Genomic DNA, 18,462 nt, shown 5'->3' with positions numbered 1-18,462 from the left:
CAGAAAAACACTCAAATATAAGTACCAAGTATAACATGTTTTGTACTCCGTAGGGCAACAAATTCATTGAAACAGCTGATGCACAGAGCATAAAAAGTAGCAGATGTGATCTGGGAGGCACCACATGTGTGGCAGCTGTCACAGGAAAGTGTGTTGTGAGCAAAGATGGCGTCTGCTGTGTAGAGGCTTCTTAACAAGCAGAAGGAGATGAGCATGGAGAAGACGACTGTAGTGATGCACGGAGGAAGCAATAAAGAATCTCTGCCCCTCGCACTGTTTTCAGTGTCTCCCATCTTAAACCAAAATCAGCCCGAGCAAGGAAGATGAATAAGCAACAACAAACATTTGCACATTCAGACACTGAATTCACTCAAACATTGTACAACAACCACCAAAAGACAGATTTTGACTTAAATTTGCATTTCTAAAATTATGTTACCTTTAACCTTCAAAATGTCAAAACTGAGTGGCCACTTGATTAGTTACACCACTGGTTGTTCATACAAATATCTAATCAGACAAACACATGGCAGTAACTTAGTGCATTTAACCATGTAGAAATGGCCGAGACGACCTCCTGAAATTCAATATGAGCATCAGAACAGGGAAGAAAGATGATTTAAGAGACTTTGAACATGACACGGTTGTTGCTGCCAGATCTGATGAGTCTTAATTTCTGCTGCAACACCCAGAGGGCAGTGTCAGAATTTAGTGTAAACAGCATGAAAACATTGATCCATCTTGCCTTGTATCCAAGTTTCAAGTTCTTGGGACACTTTGGGCTCCTTAGTGCTAACTGAGCACCGCTAAAACACCACAGCCAAGTATTGTAGCTGACCATCTCCGTCCATTTATGACCACAGTGTACTCATCTTCTGATGGCTGTTCCAACAAGACAACGAGCCACGCCCCAAAGCTCAAATGACTTGAAAATAACAAGTTATTTGTACTTCTTGGCCTCCACGGTTACCAGATCTCAATCCAGTTGAGCACTTCTGGTATGTGGTGGAACAGGAGATTTGCATCATGGATGTGTAGCTGACAAAGCTACAGAAACTGTAATGCTATCATGCAAATTTTGCAGCACCTTGATGAACCTATGCAACTAAGAATAAGGCAAAAGGGCTTCTAAACTGATACTGGCAAGGTGTAACTAATAAAGTGGCCAGTCACTATATGAACTTCCTGGAGCCCAAGAGGATGCCTTTAAATTAGGGACTTGGCTGGCTAACATCATTAATCTAAAACAGAGAATATCCGTCAATTTCAGTATCTCACAATAGCTGTCATTCTTTTTCCTGCCACTCAACTATCGTTTATTACTGAATTGACATGTCAGTACAGCTCGTTTGTTTTTTTACAACAACTCAATTGAGTCTCAAATCTAATGTCTGTAAGATTATTGCCAATTTAACCTATTTAAATTTCTGTTTGGCTGCCAGAAGCTAAATCACACCACTGTGTCACGTTCTCTAAACGGCTCCCTCGCTTCCTTGAAAACACATTATTAAGCTTCTGTTTCAAAACTTGCTCTGTTTTTGAATGGCAATTATTCACACTTGGACATAAATAACTCCTTGTAAAACCTCCTCTAATTTCCATGATTTATGCTCACAGATAAGCCCATTAAGTGAGGTGATCAGCAAGCTAAACTGCCTGAATGTGAGGCATTTCAATTATGCAGGAAATCACGTTAAGAAAAAAGGTTGCTCTGCCTCTTTACACTATCCTACAAAAATGGTAGCAGTTAATGAGATTGCCTTAATTGAGTCAGCGGGGAATAGGGGAGTGTTACAGTCTTAAAACCCCTTCTAATCTGGCGTCAAGGAGACAAAACTTGTAGAAAGAAAAACGACACTACCTTTTCGGATATACAGTGTATACCTAAAATAATGGATGAAATTTTAAGCCATAAAATGTATCAGTCTTGCTTCTTTTATTTATTTTTTGGCAAGTTTATCCAAAACTTAAAGGACCTCTATGTTAAATGTGATTTATTTTGTGCTTCAGCACAATGCACTTACGGCTGAAATGGGATAAAGTGCTGCTTATCCTCGTCGTCCATTTTGCCTGTTATGATGTCAGTGACATCCATTACTGTGGAAAAAGGAGAGAGGTGGGGGTTAAAACGTTCTCAAGGCCTGCAGAGTGTAGCGTGGCTATGAAAGAGATCCAGAAAACTGCATGGTGGGCCACATCAGGGGGTAAAAGCTGTCTCAGCCAATGTTGGGATTTTCTTTGATGAGCACTAATTAAGTCAGAGGCTGAGCTGTGAGGAGAAAATCTGAGTAGTGGTTACGATGTGCACAAGCCTTTTGAAGCTTAAAACAAACAATGATTAAATATGAAATGAAGTTTCTTTAAATAGCTGTTACAGCGAAATGAACAGGAAGATCATAAGGTGACATAGCATACGGCTTTGAGTAGAGTTATCACAATATGTCAATAAGATACCACCGCAAGGATGCGAGTAGCAGCCTCATGGTGTAATATTAAACAGAATTATGTTAGATGCTAGAATGATGAGTCCTTCTTTACAACAAGACGCATGATTTTTTTTTTTTTTTTTCCAGTTTGCTTTGTTTGCGCGTTTGAATGCAGGCATTTGAGTCGGAAAAACCTGACAGCAGAGCTTGCCGACGAAACAGGAAATGCATTCTCAAGTCTGTCTGTTGGACAGACCAACTAAAGATAACACAAACATAAAAATGACACTGACGCCAAAGTTTACAGCAGGTCATCTTAGCTGTGTGAGAGTCAGCAAACCTTTATAATTGTGCCTAAAAAAAGAGCGAATCTCAAAAAGCGTTCCATCACGCTGTGTACAGCGGCAAATAATGATGATGTCTAAAGATAGGCCATCATAAATCAGGCTGTCATTTACCTTCCCCTCAAGTGGCACTGGAAAAAGAAAAAAAAAGACACCAAGAGAGGGGCGTAATTTTCTCTGTTGGATAACTGTGGGCAAAATGGCAATCTAATTAGTTTACGATACGCCTGGCAGCTTGCCAACAGGCAATAAATCAAAACTTTCTCCCCCCCCCCTTTCATTTAGCTGGAAACCTCTCAATCTTACCCAAATATATTTACTCAGCCACGCAAGGCACAATACTTACTTTTACCACAATGCAAAACAAGAACTGGTACACATTATGATATTCAAGCAAAGCCGGGGCTCTATACAGAGCAGCTTATTTCACGCAGATCTTTAGAACAATAGATTATCATGAAGTCTCCGTGCTGTCTTCTGTACCTGCCACTCCAAAGGGTCTTCTCAGACCTGACGTCAGCTTCTTGGTGTTGTTGTCTCGTAGCTCCATCCGTCCAACTCTTACAATCTGACACACGAAGCTGATCTTTTCTCTCTTCAGATCTTCGCTACCCAAGTCCTGAAGAGGTGTAAAGGAGAAAAAAAGTTCTAACAAAGCGCCTTAGAGTCACTACAAATCCCGGGCTGTTTCAATCAGATTGTACAACATAGGGATGAAAATCCTCTGGAAAACACAATTGGATTTAAAGCCCCATCTGACAGCAGCCTTTATCTGATCGATTAATAGCACTTTCTGTGGTGAAAATGAGTTTACGTAAAAGCCAAACATTTTACCGCAAATTGCTTCAGCAACATATGTGATTGTGTCCACAGATTCATTTTTCCAAACCTTGGAAAGTCCTCCCAGTGGGCTCACACTGACCCTTCTGCCCTTGGGCGTCCATCAGATAGAGGTCTTAGTAAATACATACAGAAAGCTGGGCTCTTTCTGAGAGAGCTTAACAAATACAGGCTCTGCAAACAGGCTCGCACGTGCTTCGTAACATGGCTGAATAAACAGTGAACTACAGGCGAGTGTGCGCACACTATAATCACATGCATTTACACATCCAAACACTCACTGTGAAGACTGCCCGCAGATTATGAAGCTGGTCGATGTCTTTTACTAGGCCACAGCTTGACCATTTTACCAAGTAGTTTTCACTGTAAGGGAGAGACGTCAGGGGGGAGGAGCATGACGTTCACAGGTGAAACAAAAACAATACAGTGAATTCAGACACCGAGATTAACAGCATTAACATCAGTTTCCTTCAGAGCTACAGAACCTTGAATGTTAATCCAGACATTAGTCTGCTTGACTAATGCTGGAGGCATATGTAACACTCCTCAGCTGAGCAGCTCAACACAATAATTTGCTGTCACAATCCTGAAGCGTGAATAAATGAAAGGGTTTACCTGATGAACTTGGACTCCACTGGGTCGTAAAGCGACATAAGCACCTCTGCATCTTCGCCAATCTTACACACCACATTCTTCAGAGTCACAAAGAGGGCGAAAGCTGGCGTGGAAGCGAACTTTGCTTGCCTCGTCAGATCAATATTCTGCTTCTGAGACTGAGAAACAGAGAAACGGAGGGGAATCAGCAGTATCACACGTTGTTCATGCGCAGCAGTGTATTGAGAGAGAAACAGTGCTGATGCCAGCTGTACATTGGATTAAGACTAGCCACTGTGGTTGGTTTTTGTTTTTTTTACACACACAAAAAAAATCTAACAAGTTAAAAAGCTCCTAATATCTTTCACATTGAATAAAAAGGCCTTTACATTTACTTGATCTCCAGGACTGCATATACAGTAAAAGAACCTATTCCCTAGCGTCCTTCAAAAATATGCTGCGGTCACGTCATTAATATTCATCGTGTTGACCTGGACACTTTCTTATTGGCCATCCATATGCATTAAAGACCTCCAAAGGAAAGGTCACGTACGATGAGACCACATAACTGCAGGGCACTTAGTGGCTGGCACTCCCTACATACTGCAAACTGACATTCAGGTGTGGCACACCACTGATAAGCCAAGTAAAATAGATTGGGAATCTGGCACGGCTCCTGACTTTCTAAAGAAATCAAGCATTTTAGTGTACCAGGATTGGCTCAATTTGTCCTACTTTTAATCCAAAGTTGTTCAAATGCCAAAACCCCATCGCAGATTGAATCAAAGTGGTTTAGGTCATCTTTTTGGAAAACGGAACGGTAAAACAATCTGTATGGATGTGCATCAGTACAGATGGGTTAAAAAGAGGCAGTGACAGTGTTATCATACCAATGGCTGATGTGTTTAACATGTTAACCCCTTTAGTTTAGCATTTTATCATGCTATCAAAACACACACGCACACTTTAGCAATAAACACAAATCACAGGGAATGTCGCTGTAATTTGTCATTAACTGAGGTACTGGATACAGTGAAACATCCGCTTCAGGTGAACAGTCTATAGCAGCGGATTTTCACAGACCGGCCTTTAAGGTGTCGCGGATAAATACAACAAAATAAAATTATATGATCAAGACACAAACTGTGGTATTTTATAATTATAATAATAAACACAAATTCACTGTGCAATTGTGTAACTTTATTAGCAGCGTCCTCCTGAACATTGAGAGTAACATCCTCCTCTCTGCTCCTTATTGCTCTCTAATCGCTATGGTAACGCGGAAATATTCCTTTCAAAATAAGACACACAACTTCAACATGGGGAAAAAACGCAGGGGAACCGTGTTAACGATAATAACCCTAAAAACCATAAATTTCATACCCAAGCATCAACTCTCGCGGCCCAGTACCGAACGACTCACGCCTGGGGGTTGGGGACCGCTGGTCTAATGCACACAAAAACTACTGGTAACTGAATCAGTAAAGATTATCTAGTAGTTGAGACTGGACCAAAGGGGTGTACCATGGAAGCTAAAGTCACATCACCACTAATCTTAGCCATTTCGTGGCTAAAATTACAGATATTATTTTGGATGAAGAATGGCAGATATTATTGCAGAAGACCAGCTCATCATCTTTTACAGTGACATAAAAAAGTAAGTAATAAAAAGAAAGATTGAAACAGCTGTGCCCAAACTGCACAGAAAACCAAACAACTTTTGTCAGATGTCCTTACTGTGGAAATCTGTGATTACCCTTCTTGTTTTTATTTCTTTTTTAATGCAAACACTATAATCGTGCTTGATTGACCAGCTGAGATTCGATGACGCAGAAGGAACAAGATCATGATGTGATCTGTGTTCATTCACACTGTGCGCTAATGGGCATTTGCTAAGCTTTAATATAGTATCTGGATAATAGAGCTGTCCCAAATACCATATTCTGGGCCTTGGAGGTTCAGTAGTGCTGAACAAGAACAATAATAATCATTAGGAGTTGCTAAATGAGACTTAACTAGAGATACTGGTGCTGTGCTTTGATTTCTGCTGATATCAGAAGCGGGACAGCTAAACTACATACCAACAAAAGTGTTTTGTTTTTTTTAAACTCCCTGGATTTGTTATATTTGCTAGCCACTTAAAAAATAGCTGCTGCTGGTTTATGAAAAGTCACAAAGTTGGCAACAGTAAATTTCAGAATCGAAAAACTTGCAAATTAAATGTCTTTCCAACAAGCAAATAACAGTAATATATTCAGTTTTTCTCTCTACTGAGTTTGTCTGTTTACCTTCTCCTCTTGGATCCGGTCCTCAATTTGTTTGGAAGCTGCCTCGTGTGCCCTGAACAGGCTGATGGTGCTGGTGAGCTCTGGGTCCAGTATGTTCCCATCTTTGTCTCTGACCACCAGATCAAGATCCAGGTACCTTGCATAAATAGAGGGTAGAGTTAACAAGCGCTCAGACCCACCAAGACAGTGTGCATTTGTCAGAAAGGAAACAACACATTTTATTTATAAACATGTACTCCTGTCACCTTATTTCCTGCCCAAATTCTACTTCATATTCATAACCTCGGCTCCACTGTTTTCTTTCTAAACCTATCTTTCTGCTATGCAGGGGAGCCAGAAAAAACAACAGTATATGTCTACATATACTCAGTGCTGCATTTCATCAGCTGATCACTACTTGCTTCTGAGGGAAAATTCATTTCTCTACCTGGCCAAAGGTTCAAAATTTCATCACAGGAGCAGAAAAGAGCTTCACGATTTTCATTTCCAACTGATTTTCTAGGCCCACTGCAGATAGTGCAAGAGCTGTCATTTCATGATGGAATACAGTGCAGTTTGCTGAAGCTAAACCCCATCAGTTTGTTCTCAAGCTAAGTGATGACCTGTCATTTTCTATTGACTGACACTGCTGACCTCTTCCAACAAGACTTGTTTTTTCCGGATAGATTTGAGGATAAAGGGATATAAGCCATAGGGAGAGAAGGAAAAATATAAAACACTCTCACAGCTGAAGACTCACTTGTTGCCATAGTCTATCTTGGAGGTGACTTTCTGTTTGAGCTCACTCAGCTCGTCCTGTGGGAGGGTGCCGGACAGAATCTGTGAACGCCATTCGATGAGGTCGTAGATCATGTCACGGACACAGTTGAACATCTCACGCTTGTCTCCCTGTTAGGCAGAACAACAATGTACAGCTTAGACACATTAGGAAAAGCTAAGAAAAAAAGTTTGAACTCTAGTAGAAACTTGCACCTCAGTTTTTGGCTATAATGTGGTGATAAGCACCAGCCAGGGCAGGGAAGATGATGACTTAATAAAAACCTTTTTTGTGTATCCGCAATGTTTGTTGAAAGTGTGTCTCTACACTTTTGATATACTTATTTTAGTTTAAATGTAACTTTTATTTATTAAAGAAGTCATGTAAAGACTGTATATATAAGATGGATGTAGCTTCCAGGCATAAAAAGTGAAGCAAATGTAATGACCACTAGAGGGCGACTCCCATGGTTGTAAAACAGGGGTGTCCAAACTCCGGTCCATTTTTAATTGGCCCGCAAATAATTTTATAAATAGAATAGAATATGGCCCGCACTTCAACTTTTGCTTAAGTGTATTGCACTTCTTAGTTTTAACACCAGGGGGAGCTACTGTTGATCAAGGCAGTTGCTCCACCAAAAAGGACAATCACAGAAGAAATGTACCCCAAGTTACTAAACATGGCAGAACCAAAGAAGCGAAAGGTAGAAAGTGAATGCAGAAAATTTCAGACACGGTGGGAGAGCGAATATTTCTTCAAAGAATTCAAGGGGAAGTGTGTCTGTTTGATCTGCACTGAAACTGTGGCAGTTATGAAAGAGTATAATGTACGACGTCATTATGAAACCAAACATCAGGCCTATGCATCCTACACTGGTGCTGAGCGAGAGGAGAAATTAAAGCACAGGGTAGCTCTCCTGCGGGGTCAGCAACAGTATTTTTTTTCGTGCTCAAAAGGTCCAGGAAAAGGCTACAATAGCCAGCTATGAGGTCGCCCAACTCATCGCAAGACATGGCAAGCCTTTTTCAGATGGAGACCTCATAAAACACTGCCTCGTTAAAGTCACCGAAATAATGTGCCCGGAAAAAGTGCAGGACTTCAACAACGTCAGCATGTCCAGAGATACGGTTGTGCAACGCATTGAAGACTCGTCAGCCAACATTAAACTGCAACTGTCTGATAAAGCTGTGCTTTTGATTTTTACACCATCGCATGCGATGAGAGCACCGATGCCACAGACGCCGCACAGCTGCTATTTTTTTGCGGGGAGTGGACGAGAGCACGAGCGCTTTAGGTGAGTAAAAACATATATTCCACAGTACCCGTGTGTTAATGTGCAGGTACACATGCTTCAAATATCAATAATGCGCATCAATTCTGTCACTACCGTGCTTTTGCGCACAACTTTCTTATATGCGCTTTTCTTGTTAACACACAGAGTACACACCGCTGTGCACAGCGCACGCACATGTAGTCAGCTGATCTCATCTGATGCAGATTTGCTCCTTGATCAAGTGACATTTGTCCGGATTTTTGGCACGAGTGGCATACGATCAGCACCGCAGCTGGATGGCCCGATTTACATACCCAGCGCAGCTGATACTCACCAGAATAATTTACTAAAATATATGCACTCCTGTTATTAAGTCCAGTTCAGTCTGTTAATGTTGATAATGGTTTCAAACGAACGTTAATAGGTGTGTTGCTAAGCCTAATAACTTAAATAACAAACTTGAAATGTACTCGTCCCATTTTCCCCTTTGTTGTTTTTTCTCTGTGCTGTAAATCTTCTGTCTAAGAAGAAATCTGAGGCTGCTGTTCTGAGAATGAGCTACCAAAGCTTTTTCTGAATAAATCAATAAAGATCCATTTATGGAAAGCTGTGATGAAGGCAGTTTTGTCTTTAATTATATTCAACAATATAACATATTTGACCACTTTTAAGTGATTTTTCTAACTTTAATACACTAAAGTTAAGGTTATATACCTAATTTCTAGTAAGTGGCCCAGCCCCTCCTATATTTTTATGTATGTGGCCCTCAGTGAAAAAAGTTTGGACACCCCTGTTGTAAAACAACACCGATTTTATAGAAGTCTGTGGAAGGATAGCCCTGCCCTGTCTATCGCCCTAGTAAACAGTTTCAAGATTAGTTTATGGACTGAATCGGTTTAGATTCATGTTGAATATACAACATCACTTCACCCTATAAGTTATAGCCCTCACTCGTGCCTAGGAACACGATAACATTTAATGTTTCACCATGTGATAAGTTGCTAGCATCTGAGCACTCAGCATCCCTCAATTTTTCAGTTAAATGCACACTTCAGTCGTCATGTCCAGTTTTAAAACAGCAAGATAACAAGAAACTGCTGAATGTTCCCCTGGCAACCACACAAAGTTCTTGTGACCTACGGCGACTGCTAAATGACGAAATTCTAAGTGCAATTTGCTAGGGGGTTGGTGTTGGGGAAATACACTTTTTTTTCTTAGTAGGGGTCACCTACTGGCCTCTAGGTCTGTGTGGCTGGGGATTTATTGGTACCAAGCAAACTGCTGTGTTTATGGCTTCATAACAGGGCTTTGCTAACCAATAGGTGACGGCACAGTGGCTCCATTTTTCTTTTATAGTCTTATACTTTTATGTTTTTCTCTTACCCATTTTCTTTTATTTCTATAGATACAAGTGAGTCCAGGTAAGCTGGTTACAAGCAAAAATCTGTTAAAGCCACTGAGTCAGCATAAAATAATAGATTTTTTGTATTTTACAGGAAATCCTCCAAATAGTATTTACCAATAAACATGAAAATATGACAAAAAACAATTGGTGAAATAGAAATAAACACAAAAAAGGGCAAATAAACCATAAAATAATGCACATTATCATTTTATTAATGTGTGTGTGTTTCCACTGGAGGAGCAAAGGTTGGCTTACCACATATAAGTCCCTCCATATTGTAGCCCACTCCCGCAGTGTCGTGGTAACCTCTTGAACCAAGGGCAGCTCAGTGGGAATGACTGTCTCCTTTTGCCTGCAGTGACAAAGAATGATTTTATTTTATTTATTTTTTTTTTTTTACAGTGATTGTGTCCCGTCTGCCCTTTCCTCTCCACATTAAGGCCAGGATTATACTCCCTTACACACAAAGAGAGCTGCAGATAGCATGGACAAGTAGGTATTCTTGTTATATTACTCCATTCTGCTCGGAGTTCTCTTGGAAGTTCTCTCTCTCAGTTAGCTGTATTGTAGCAGCTGTAACAGGTGGATAAATCCACACAGTCACGTCATCACTTGGACCCAAGTAGACCATTAAATAGTCAAGGACGCACAAAGTATAACATAGGTATAAGATTCATAAACTGACAAGTTGTGTGAGAAGAAGAGAGTTTTCAGCGTCGAGCGTAATCATCACATATATGTTCCTTATACTATATCAGTAAAATCCAACTATTAAAAACATATCAGCGCCTAAAGATTCTCAATTTAATTCAAAGATTCTGAAGTTTGGGTTTCATCTTTGTGTTGTGCTGGTGAAATCAAAGAAGACAGACCAAAACAAAAACAGCGCCGCAAGTTGTGCCAAAGCGAACACACATGTCACATCACATCAAGCGCAGACCTTTCCACTGAAACAACCTCCGAGGGTGTCTACAAACAACTTGCACTTTATCTAGTCCCTAATTTTCTCAGCAGATCTATCAACTAAAAAACTTGTTATATACTTGCTTCCTGTTTGATCTCTGGTGCCATCTTTAACACTGTTTGTTGCTCCTGATAAATATAATATAATAAAGAAGCATTCAGAAATTTGACTTAGCAGTACTGACCCGCTGCCCTCGACCGTGGCCTCTTTCAGGTGTATGTAGCAAGCGGGAAATATGCCCTGGAAGAGAAAGAGATCGAAAAGAGACGTAAGTGTAAAAGCCGAAAGAGCATTTGAAGAACTGAAAAACTGAAGTTGTAAAGTTCAAATGTGTAAGTAGCAAATTTAAGTGTTTAAAATGTAGTTTTTTGCTCACCTTTTTGGATTTTCTCCTCAGCCTATAGCCTCTGTACCAGTCTAATAAGGAGAACGGTTACAAACCATGTTACACAAGGAGAAAAAAACCCTCCTAAAACAAATCACAGTTTGCTCCACTAAACATTCTTTTGTTTAAATAAAGGATGACACTAAAGAAGGAAATAACAGTTCTTCCACGATGCAAAACATCAGACCAACTCATGGGTCTGGGATTACTATCGCCTGCCTTTACAGCAACTAAATATCATTATCACACAATTGATTCTTAGAAATGTACAAAAACTTGACAGAAAAGCCGATGTCCAATGTTGTCGTGTCAGCTCCGATTAAACGTGGCATCAGTAAGCCTGTTCTCACCTTCATATGTCTCAAGTATGTGCACTGTGTCTCCGATCTGCAGTGACAGCTCCTCCTCTCCCCGGGCATCGTAGTTATAGATTGCTGGAGAAGGACGAGAGAAGACAATATAAGAGGAGGAGATATTACAGCAGGAGGAAAAAGGCAATAAAGTGTTTGGCTCCCTTGTGGCGCTAATTGTGTGCCACTGCAATGTGTAGTAGAGGCATCACACATATACTGGATGTCCACCCACACAGTCTAACACAGTGATGCTTGGGCCTGGCACCTTCAACGCTGTAATATCAACACATTTTTTTCCCACCTACTGAAAACAAACCAATAAATATGGATAATGCCAAAACAAAAATGATGACAGTAACTTTATGGTGTTCCTGATATATATATTTGTTTTAAACTGCTCTCAAACAACAAGAAGATGATTTATATGTTAAGAAAAATATACAGTGCTCTCAGAATTGTCTGAAAAATGACAAACATAACCTGTCAAATCATATGAATTTATAACAGAAAAAGTTGTGTTGGGTTCTACCGGTTATTATTCAGTTATGTGTAATGATTAATAAAGTAACCACCAAAGTTTGAAATGATTTGTATGATGCAACTTTAAAGAAAAAGAATGTTAAAAGACCAAGAGAACGAATGTGGACATTTTAACACGCAGATCAAAAAGCAAATCACAGATCCTTTGAAATTTCCAACAAATCTATTGAAGTCTCCAATGCTTCCAAGAAAACAGAAAACATATGTTGTAGGGCAACAAAATAACATCAGCTTGGCAAAAGTAAATCTTCCTATCTAATGTCTATTTTATACCCAATTAGGACATTAAAGGACTCGTTTCTTGAAGTCAACCAATAGAGCGCAGGCTATTAACTCTAAAGCCACTGAATCCAGTGCCAACACACACACACACACACACACACACACACACACACACACACACACACACACACACACACACACACACACACAGTCAGAGCTCCATCAACATGTCAAGGTCAAATTATAAAGACAATAAAATCCTGACTGTTGACACTTGTTCTCTCATTCAGTGAGCAGTAAACAATATGTCACTGTCAAACAGCCGAGCCCAGCACCTGTCTGTCTAAGAGTGCACAATTGCCCCCCACCCCCCCACACACAGACACGCACACACTGCATAAAAAGTAAACTGACAGGGGCTGTGGAGACACATGTTTGTGTGCATCTATAGGCACGTGTGCATGTCCTGCTGAGAGCAGGCACACCGAGGTGCTTCAACAAAGGTTTCCAGAGGTGAGTGACTGCTTAATTAAAATAGACCCTCACTGCAGGCACTGGAGCCTTCCCAGCATGCCGATGGTGAAGCAAGTGAATCAACCATTTCCTTTCTCAATTACCTGCCATCTGAAGAGTTCACTGTACTTCATTAAACTATCACACAGCATTTTAGCTCTTTTTATGTTGAAAAACAGTCAGTTAGCAATTTAAATACTTCTGGAAAGTCCAGGTCATTTTCAGATAATTTGCAATTAATGATAACTGTGATATTATTGGGATTTTTTATTCTGTATAAGGTAAAAGCATTAAAGAACACAATTAGTGATTTATGCCAGATCATAGTTACAAAGCAGCTTTGATTATGCAAAGTTCAAATTAGCAGTATGTGTGTCAGCTAGAATATAAGTCGGAACATTTTATAACAATCCCCTTGGTCCTGTCCTATTCTGTCACATGTTTTCCCTACCTGCTGGATCTATGACACCTTTCAAAGCTGGATCTCCACCTGCTTTGGAAGGCACTCTAACCCCACTGTCTTGGACCGAAGCTGGCTGGAGATGCGTATCCGCTTTATTGCCACTCAAACCAGCTTCTCACTTAATTGTCAGGATGTGATATTCGTTACTGAGGCTGGTGATTATATTGTTCAGCTATTCATTTGTCACAAAGCACATGGCAAATAAAATATCTGCAGAGAAGCAACGAATACTCTAAACGTGTGAAAAGCACTGAGGTAATGTGGCAGAGAAAATGACAAATTCAGACGTTCAGCATGTGCATCGTTACAGTGCATGCAGTAAAGAACCTCACTGCATCTAGAGGGCATAAAAACGCATGTGTACCCATTTGATTCAGGCCTGTGTGTATTTGCATGTACGCGTGCATATCCACGGTGCATTTTGCGCATCCCAGAACAATCCAACGAGTCCACTGAATCTACCAGAACATGACCCATGGGCTGACAATGGAGCAACAAAGGCCCTAGGAAATGAATTCAATGGTACCACACTGAGATACAAAAGGCACCAAGAGGCCTAGAAAGCAACAAAACATCAAAAAGGGAGGTGGGATTAATCTGTGTCGAGGCATCACAGAGTAGCCCAGTCACTCCGCATGCACTGCGCGCTCAATTAAACTATCATTAAGAGTAGCTGGAAACGTCTGTAAAGCCATCAACTGCATATGTATGTTTGTTTAAAACTAGGTGAGAGGGCCAGCTGATTCAGCACGAGCAGCAGGTGATCCGAGGGAGAAACAAGACACGAACCGCTCCAATAAAAAGATAAAGCATGACATTTTATCAGTAAATGAGAACTCTATAATCAGTGCCAATGAGACAAGTTTAATAGAGTTTAGAGAGTTGGCAAAATCGTCACTGGGCAAGAGGTACAATTGTAAAATGAACACAAACAACACCCTGGGAAGATGCTGACTGAGTGACGACCATCAAACTCTGACATGAGAGAAGATGGTGCAATTGAGCAGAGAAACTAAAATGCTTCTTGTCACGTGAGGATTTGGGGGGGGGGGGGGGGGGGGGGCGGCTAAATGACAGCTCTGATTACTCATAAACCTGTATTTGCATACTCGAGTAATCTGATGTCAATTAGGAAGCAGTGAGGAAGAGAAAATCCATCAGAGGAAGAAGACGAAGAGGATGGGGAAGTGGACCGTATTCTCCCTAGAGTGTGGCATGCAAATGATTTTCTGGGAACGGGATAAACAGTAGCATCATTTGGACGGGGCTCATTACCATACATAACGTTGTGCATAAGGCTGTGCAAACTCGGAGAACGTTATCATCATAGGAAACAAGTGAGGAATCAGATTACAGAACTCTCCACTTAGCCAGCAGTCTACGCCCTCTACACAATTATAAGCAGCATCGTCTAAAATTTGGACTGATTGTAATTCTACACTTTGGACTCACTAATAACTGGCACTAATCCACGTGAAGCACAACATACCATTACACTCAAACGATAACACAGTATGCTGAGGAAGGAGGGGTTTGAAAGGAGAGGGGAAAGGAAGTGCACGGAAAAGTGGGAAGAGACTGAGCCTCTTGATGTTTTGAGTAAAATTCCCATGGGCTGTAAGCCCACAGAGAGAGACAGCCAGGAAGTTCCAGACAACAGAGAAAGACAAGTGTGGAGCATAAGGCAGCTCTCAGCACTGGAAGGGCATGGATTATACAGCACTGGAGTCAATGTGCAACTTCAGAATAAAAAGGCCCCCAGGAACTTATCCAATTTTTGTAACATAATTAGGGTTAAACTGCCATTAGTTTGTGTAAAGTAAAAGAAAATGAAAACTACAATAGTAGTTTTTCATACTTAAACACAACCAAACAGGAAACAGTAAGTGCAAAAGGAAATAAATCACAGCCTTCAGGTTCCATTGTAGTAAGTTTCAGCTTCATAACATCCAGATTCGATAAACCAAATACTAAACAACTAGCAGACTTTAGTTATCATGTTACTCTCTCTCAACAATCAACTGTTAACTTCAAGGCAAGTCCCTTCCTGTGCCTTTTTGAGCATGAGAAGCCAAATAATTAGCAAAGAATGTGAAGCAAATCGTTCCAGCGAGTCGTTTTGAGTGGCAACAATGACAAACTAGGCAGGGCTCCATACTTCATTGTTTGAAACCCACTGGAACCTACTAGTGGTTGTACTTCCTTACTTTGAAAGTTTGTGTTCTCTGACAAAAGAATGCGACCTCTGTCATGTTCAAAGTGGACCTATTATTGACATTTCTAGCTCTGTATTTTTTATTTTTGAACTTTGCTTGAGTAGCTTTACGCAATTGACAGTTAAAATAATAAGTTCATGATTGATTTCATACTGGGCCAGGGCACAGCGCCACAGTTCATCTACTGTCTGAAAGAGGACACTGTAGCTCTCTTTATGGCGCCACACCTTTAAGTCATCTTCCTTTTGACTGTGTACCTCTCACTAACAGAAGGTGTTAGTGCTGCTACTGTCCAGTGACAGGGATAACAGTGGCACCTTTGCATTCACACATACATCAACAATTTAGAAACAGCAAAAACCTAACGTGTTCATCTCTCGAATGCGGGAAGCTGCCAGAACACCTGGAGAAACCTAACCCAGGCCCAGAATGGCAGGCACAAATCTCTTTACGTTTACAGCGATCACCCCAGCACCAGTGATAACATCTATCTATTAAAAAGACTTTCTATAAATACATTCAACTTGTAGAACCTGTCAGTAACTGGGAGCATGACCACTAACACTATACTGTTTTTTTTGGTTTTGTTTTTTTAAATATGAACTGAAAAGGGTTGCGCTAATTGCGCAAAATTTCAAATGTCAATACAAATAAAAAATGTGGACTGTGAGAAAACAATAATATACACTGAAATTGAGCATGACAATCGGGATGAATAAAGAGCACTTTAATAAGCACACAGTGGGCTAAGAATAACCTTTTCCAGGCAGCAGGACTGAATAGAGGATGATTATTATACTCCTGCCGCACTACAGGTCTCCAAGGCAAGACGGAGGAGTCAGCAGAGAGGGGTTTTACATGCACGCAAACACACGCAGTCTCTGAAGGATATATATATATGACCATTCCAGACTAACTGAAGTGGTCTGAATGTAAAATGACACAGCTCTTACTAGCTAAAAGCATCAGACTACATTATACATCTGACCTTATAAAGCTGATGCAACTCAAGTTTCTGTGAAGCATCACCTCAGTGCACACAATGAGACATACCAGACCTCAAATAATAATATTCAGCATCAAACGCAGCCAAATTTTAAAAGAAAATAGTCGTTCATTTGCATAAACATCAACATGTCTTATTGGTGGTGTAATAGTAATAGTTTAAAGCAAGATTTCAAATACTAGAAACTGGTTCAGTGTCCAACATCTTGCATACAAATTGTTTCTGTGAACACATCTTCAGAACACGGGGTGTCCTGGAGGACATGGCAGGAGCCGAAAACAAGCATGCCTTCAGATCAAGCTTGTGTAGTCATTAGTATGGGCGAGTATGATCCGAGCGAGGTGCTGTTGCAGGTGTTTGCTGTGTTTTCCCGACGAGCCCAGTTGGTGGTGAGATGCAGTCGGCTGGAGCGAGCACTGCTGCAGCAGAGATCACAGGTATTCTTCGGGGACCTGCCATGTGCTATTAAGGTAACGAGGAGAGCACCAGTCTGGGGGAAGGGGCCGAGGACCAGGCCTTTGTACTGCATTTCTGGAACACCTGTGGACTTCTGCGGCAGCTCCTCTGTCTGATTTCACCAAGGCTGACAATAATACACACTAAAGGAAGCGGTTGTTCTAAGTAGTGACTTAGAGCATACAAATGAGTCTCAATCTAGTACCAAATGTGCAAATAACTCTAAATAACAAAAGTAAAAATGGCTCAAAGGCAGTTTTCGTGTGAACAGAATAGCATTTAAGTTTTCATTACATTTTAGCCAGAAGAATTTATTATTTATACGCTCGAGCATTTCCATTTCCATCTTCACAGCACGTTGCCTTGACTGTTTTGTTTTTTGAAACCTGCTTCATTTACATCTGTTTACTAGTTTCCCAATCTTTGACTTTTCTTGGCAAGTTACTGCCACTTTTAAAATTAGAGAAAAATGAAAAGTCAGTGGGAGGAATTTGAACCGTGTTTACATGTACATACTTGTATACACGGTGCAAAAACAAAGCCTCCTTCTAGCATTCCTAAATTCACTTCAAGAATAACACAAAAATTCTGAATGTATTTATCTCTCATAAATGTCTACGCTCAATATCTTCAGTTGATGGGTGTATGAGTGTTTTGTCCACAACTTGTAAAAACAGTAGGAAAGGGGTTGCTCTGGCAAACTGAAGATTAAAGTGCTAACTGTAAACTTCAAGGCCCCCCCATTTCAGATCTAGCCTTCAGCCTTTGTTGCCTGGACTTACCAATCTATTCCTTCCTCTAATTTCCTCCCTATTGAGTGCATTAAAGGGAATCAAAAAAGGCCAAAAGCAAACATATATGCGACAAAATACACTGATGTTATGAAATAACAGGAAATCAAAAAGTTATTTTTAAAAAATCTGCTTCGTCTGACCGCCTTTCCAATACACAAAGATATCTATCTTGAGTAGTATAATAATAGTGAACAAACAAAAAAAACCAAAACAAAACAGGAAGTCCTAATTTGAGAGGCCACTTCTATTGGTCAACATCCTTCACTCAAATTTAGTCTCAACCAAGTCTGTGTATAAATAAATGCACATTAAGTCAAAAGGGGAATATTAACAGTATAGTCATAATGCTGAGAGCGCTCATGTATATGTTGTTTCTTTATACAAGTGTCACCTTTGCAGTAATTTAAAGCCATGCTAGTTTCTCTCCACAGCTGTTATGCTGTGCGTGAGGAAGAAGGGCTCAATCTATTGTGCACATGCAGTACAGCAGCAGAGAAACATTTCTGAGTCTGGTAGAAGTGCAGCTAGTTTGAAACTGGCAACCCTCTGGAAACCTTGTGCAGATATGACTTATAACAAATAACTAAAGCCTTATCATATAAGGGAGTCTAATAATATTTCAA

General features: G+C 40.5%; 1 protein-coding gene across 2 annotated transcripts in view; it reads right to left on the bottom strand.

The window, feature by feature from the left end:
• dock1 (dedicator of cytokinesis 1) overlaps positions 1–18,462 on the bottom strand; it is a 196,043-nt gene that overhangs the window by 159,826 nt on the left and 17,755 nt on the right. For both annotated transcript variants that reach the window (XM_085284890.1, XM_085284891.1), the window contains exons 2-11: positions 11,627–11,710; positions 11,268–11,308; positions 11,076–11,131; positions 10,183–10,279; positions 7,232–7,380; positions 6,493–6,628; positions 4,226–4,383; positions 3,892–3,973; positions 3,254–3,389; positions 2,025–2,097 (exon numbers count right to left, since the gene is read on the bottom strand). In XM_085284890.1, the coding sequence (XP_085141016.1) occupies positions 2,025–2,097; positions 3,254–3,389; positions 3,892–3,973; positions 4,226–4,383; positions 6,493–6,628; positions 7,232–7,380; positions 10,183–10,279; positions 11,076–11,131; positions 11,268–11,308; positions 11,627–11,710 (1,012 nt within the window). The remainder of the gene's footprint in view (positions 1–2,024; positions 2,098–3,253; positions 3,390–3,891; positions 3,974–4,225; positions 4,384–6,492; positions 6,629–7,231; positions 7,381–10,182; positions 10,280–11,075; positions 11,132–11,267; positions 11,309–11,626; positions 11,711–18,462) is intronic.

This window comes from Mchenga conophoros, linkage group LG8 (genome assembly GCF_057382185.1).
Source record: "Mchenga conophoros isolate Kocher_MC1m ecotype Shallow Benthic linkage group LG8, M_conophoros_male_GT1.1, whole genome shotgun sequence".
Classification (NCBI taxonomy): domain Eukaryota; kingdom Metazoa; phylum Chordata; class Actinopteri; order Cichliformes; family Cichlidae; genus Mchenga; species Mchenga conophoros.
This window is presented reverse-complemented; position numbering and strand designations above follow the sequence as displayed.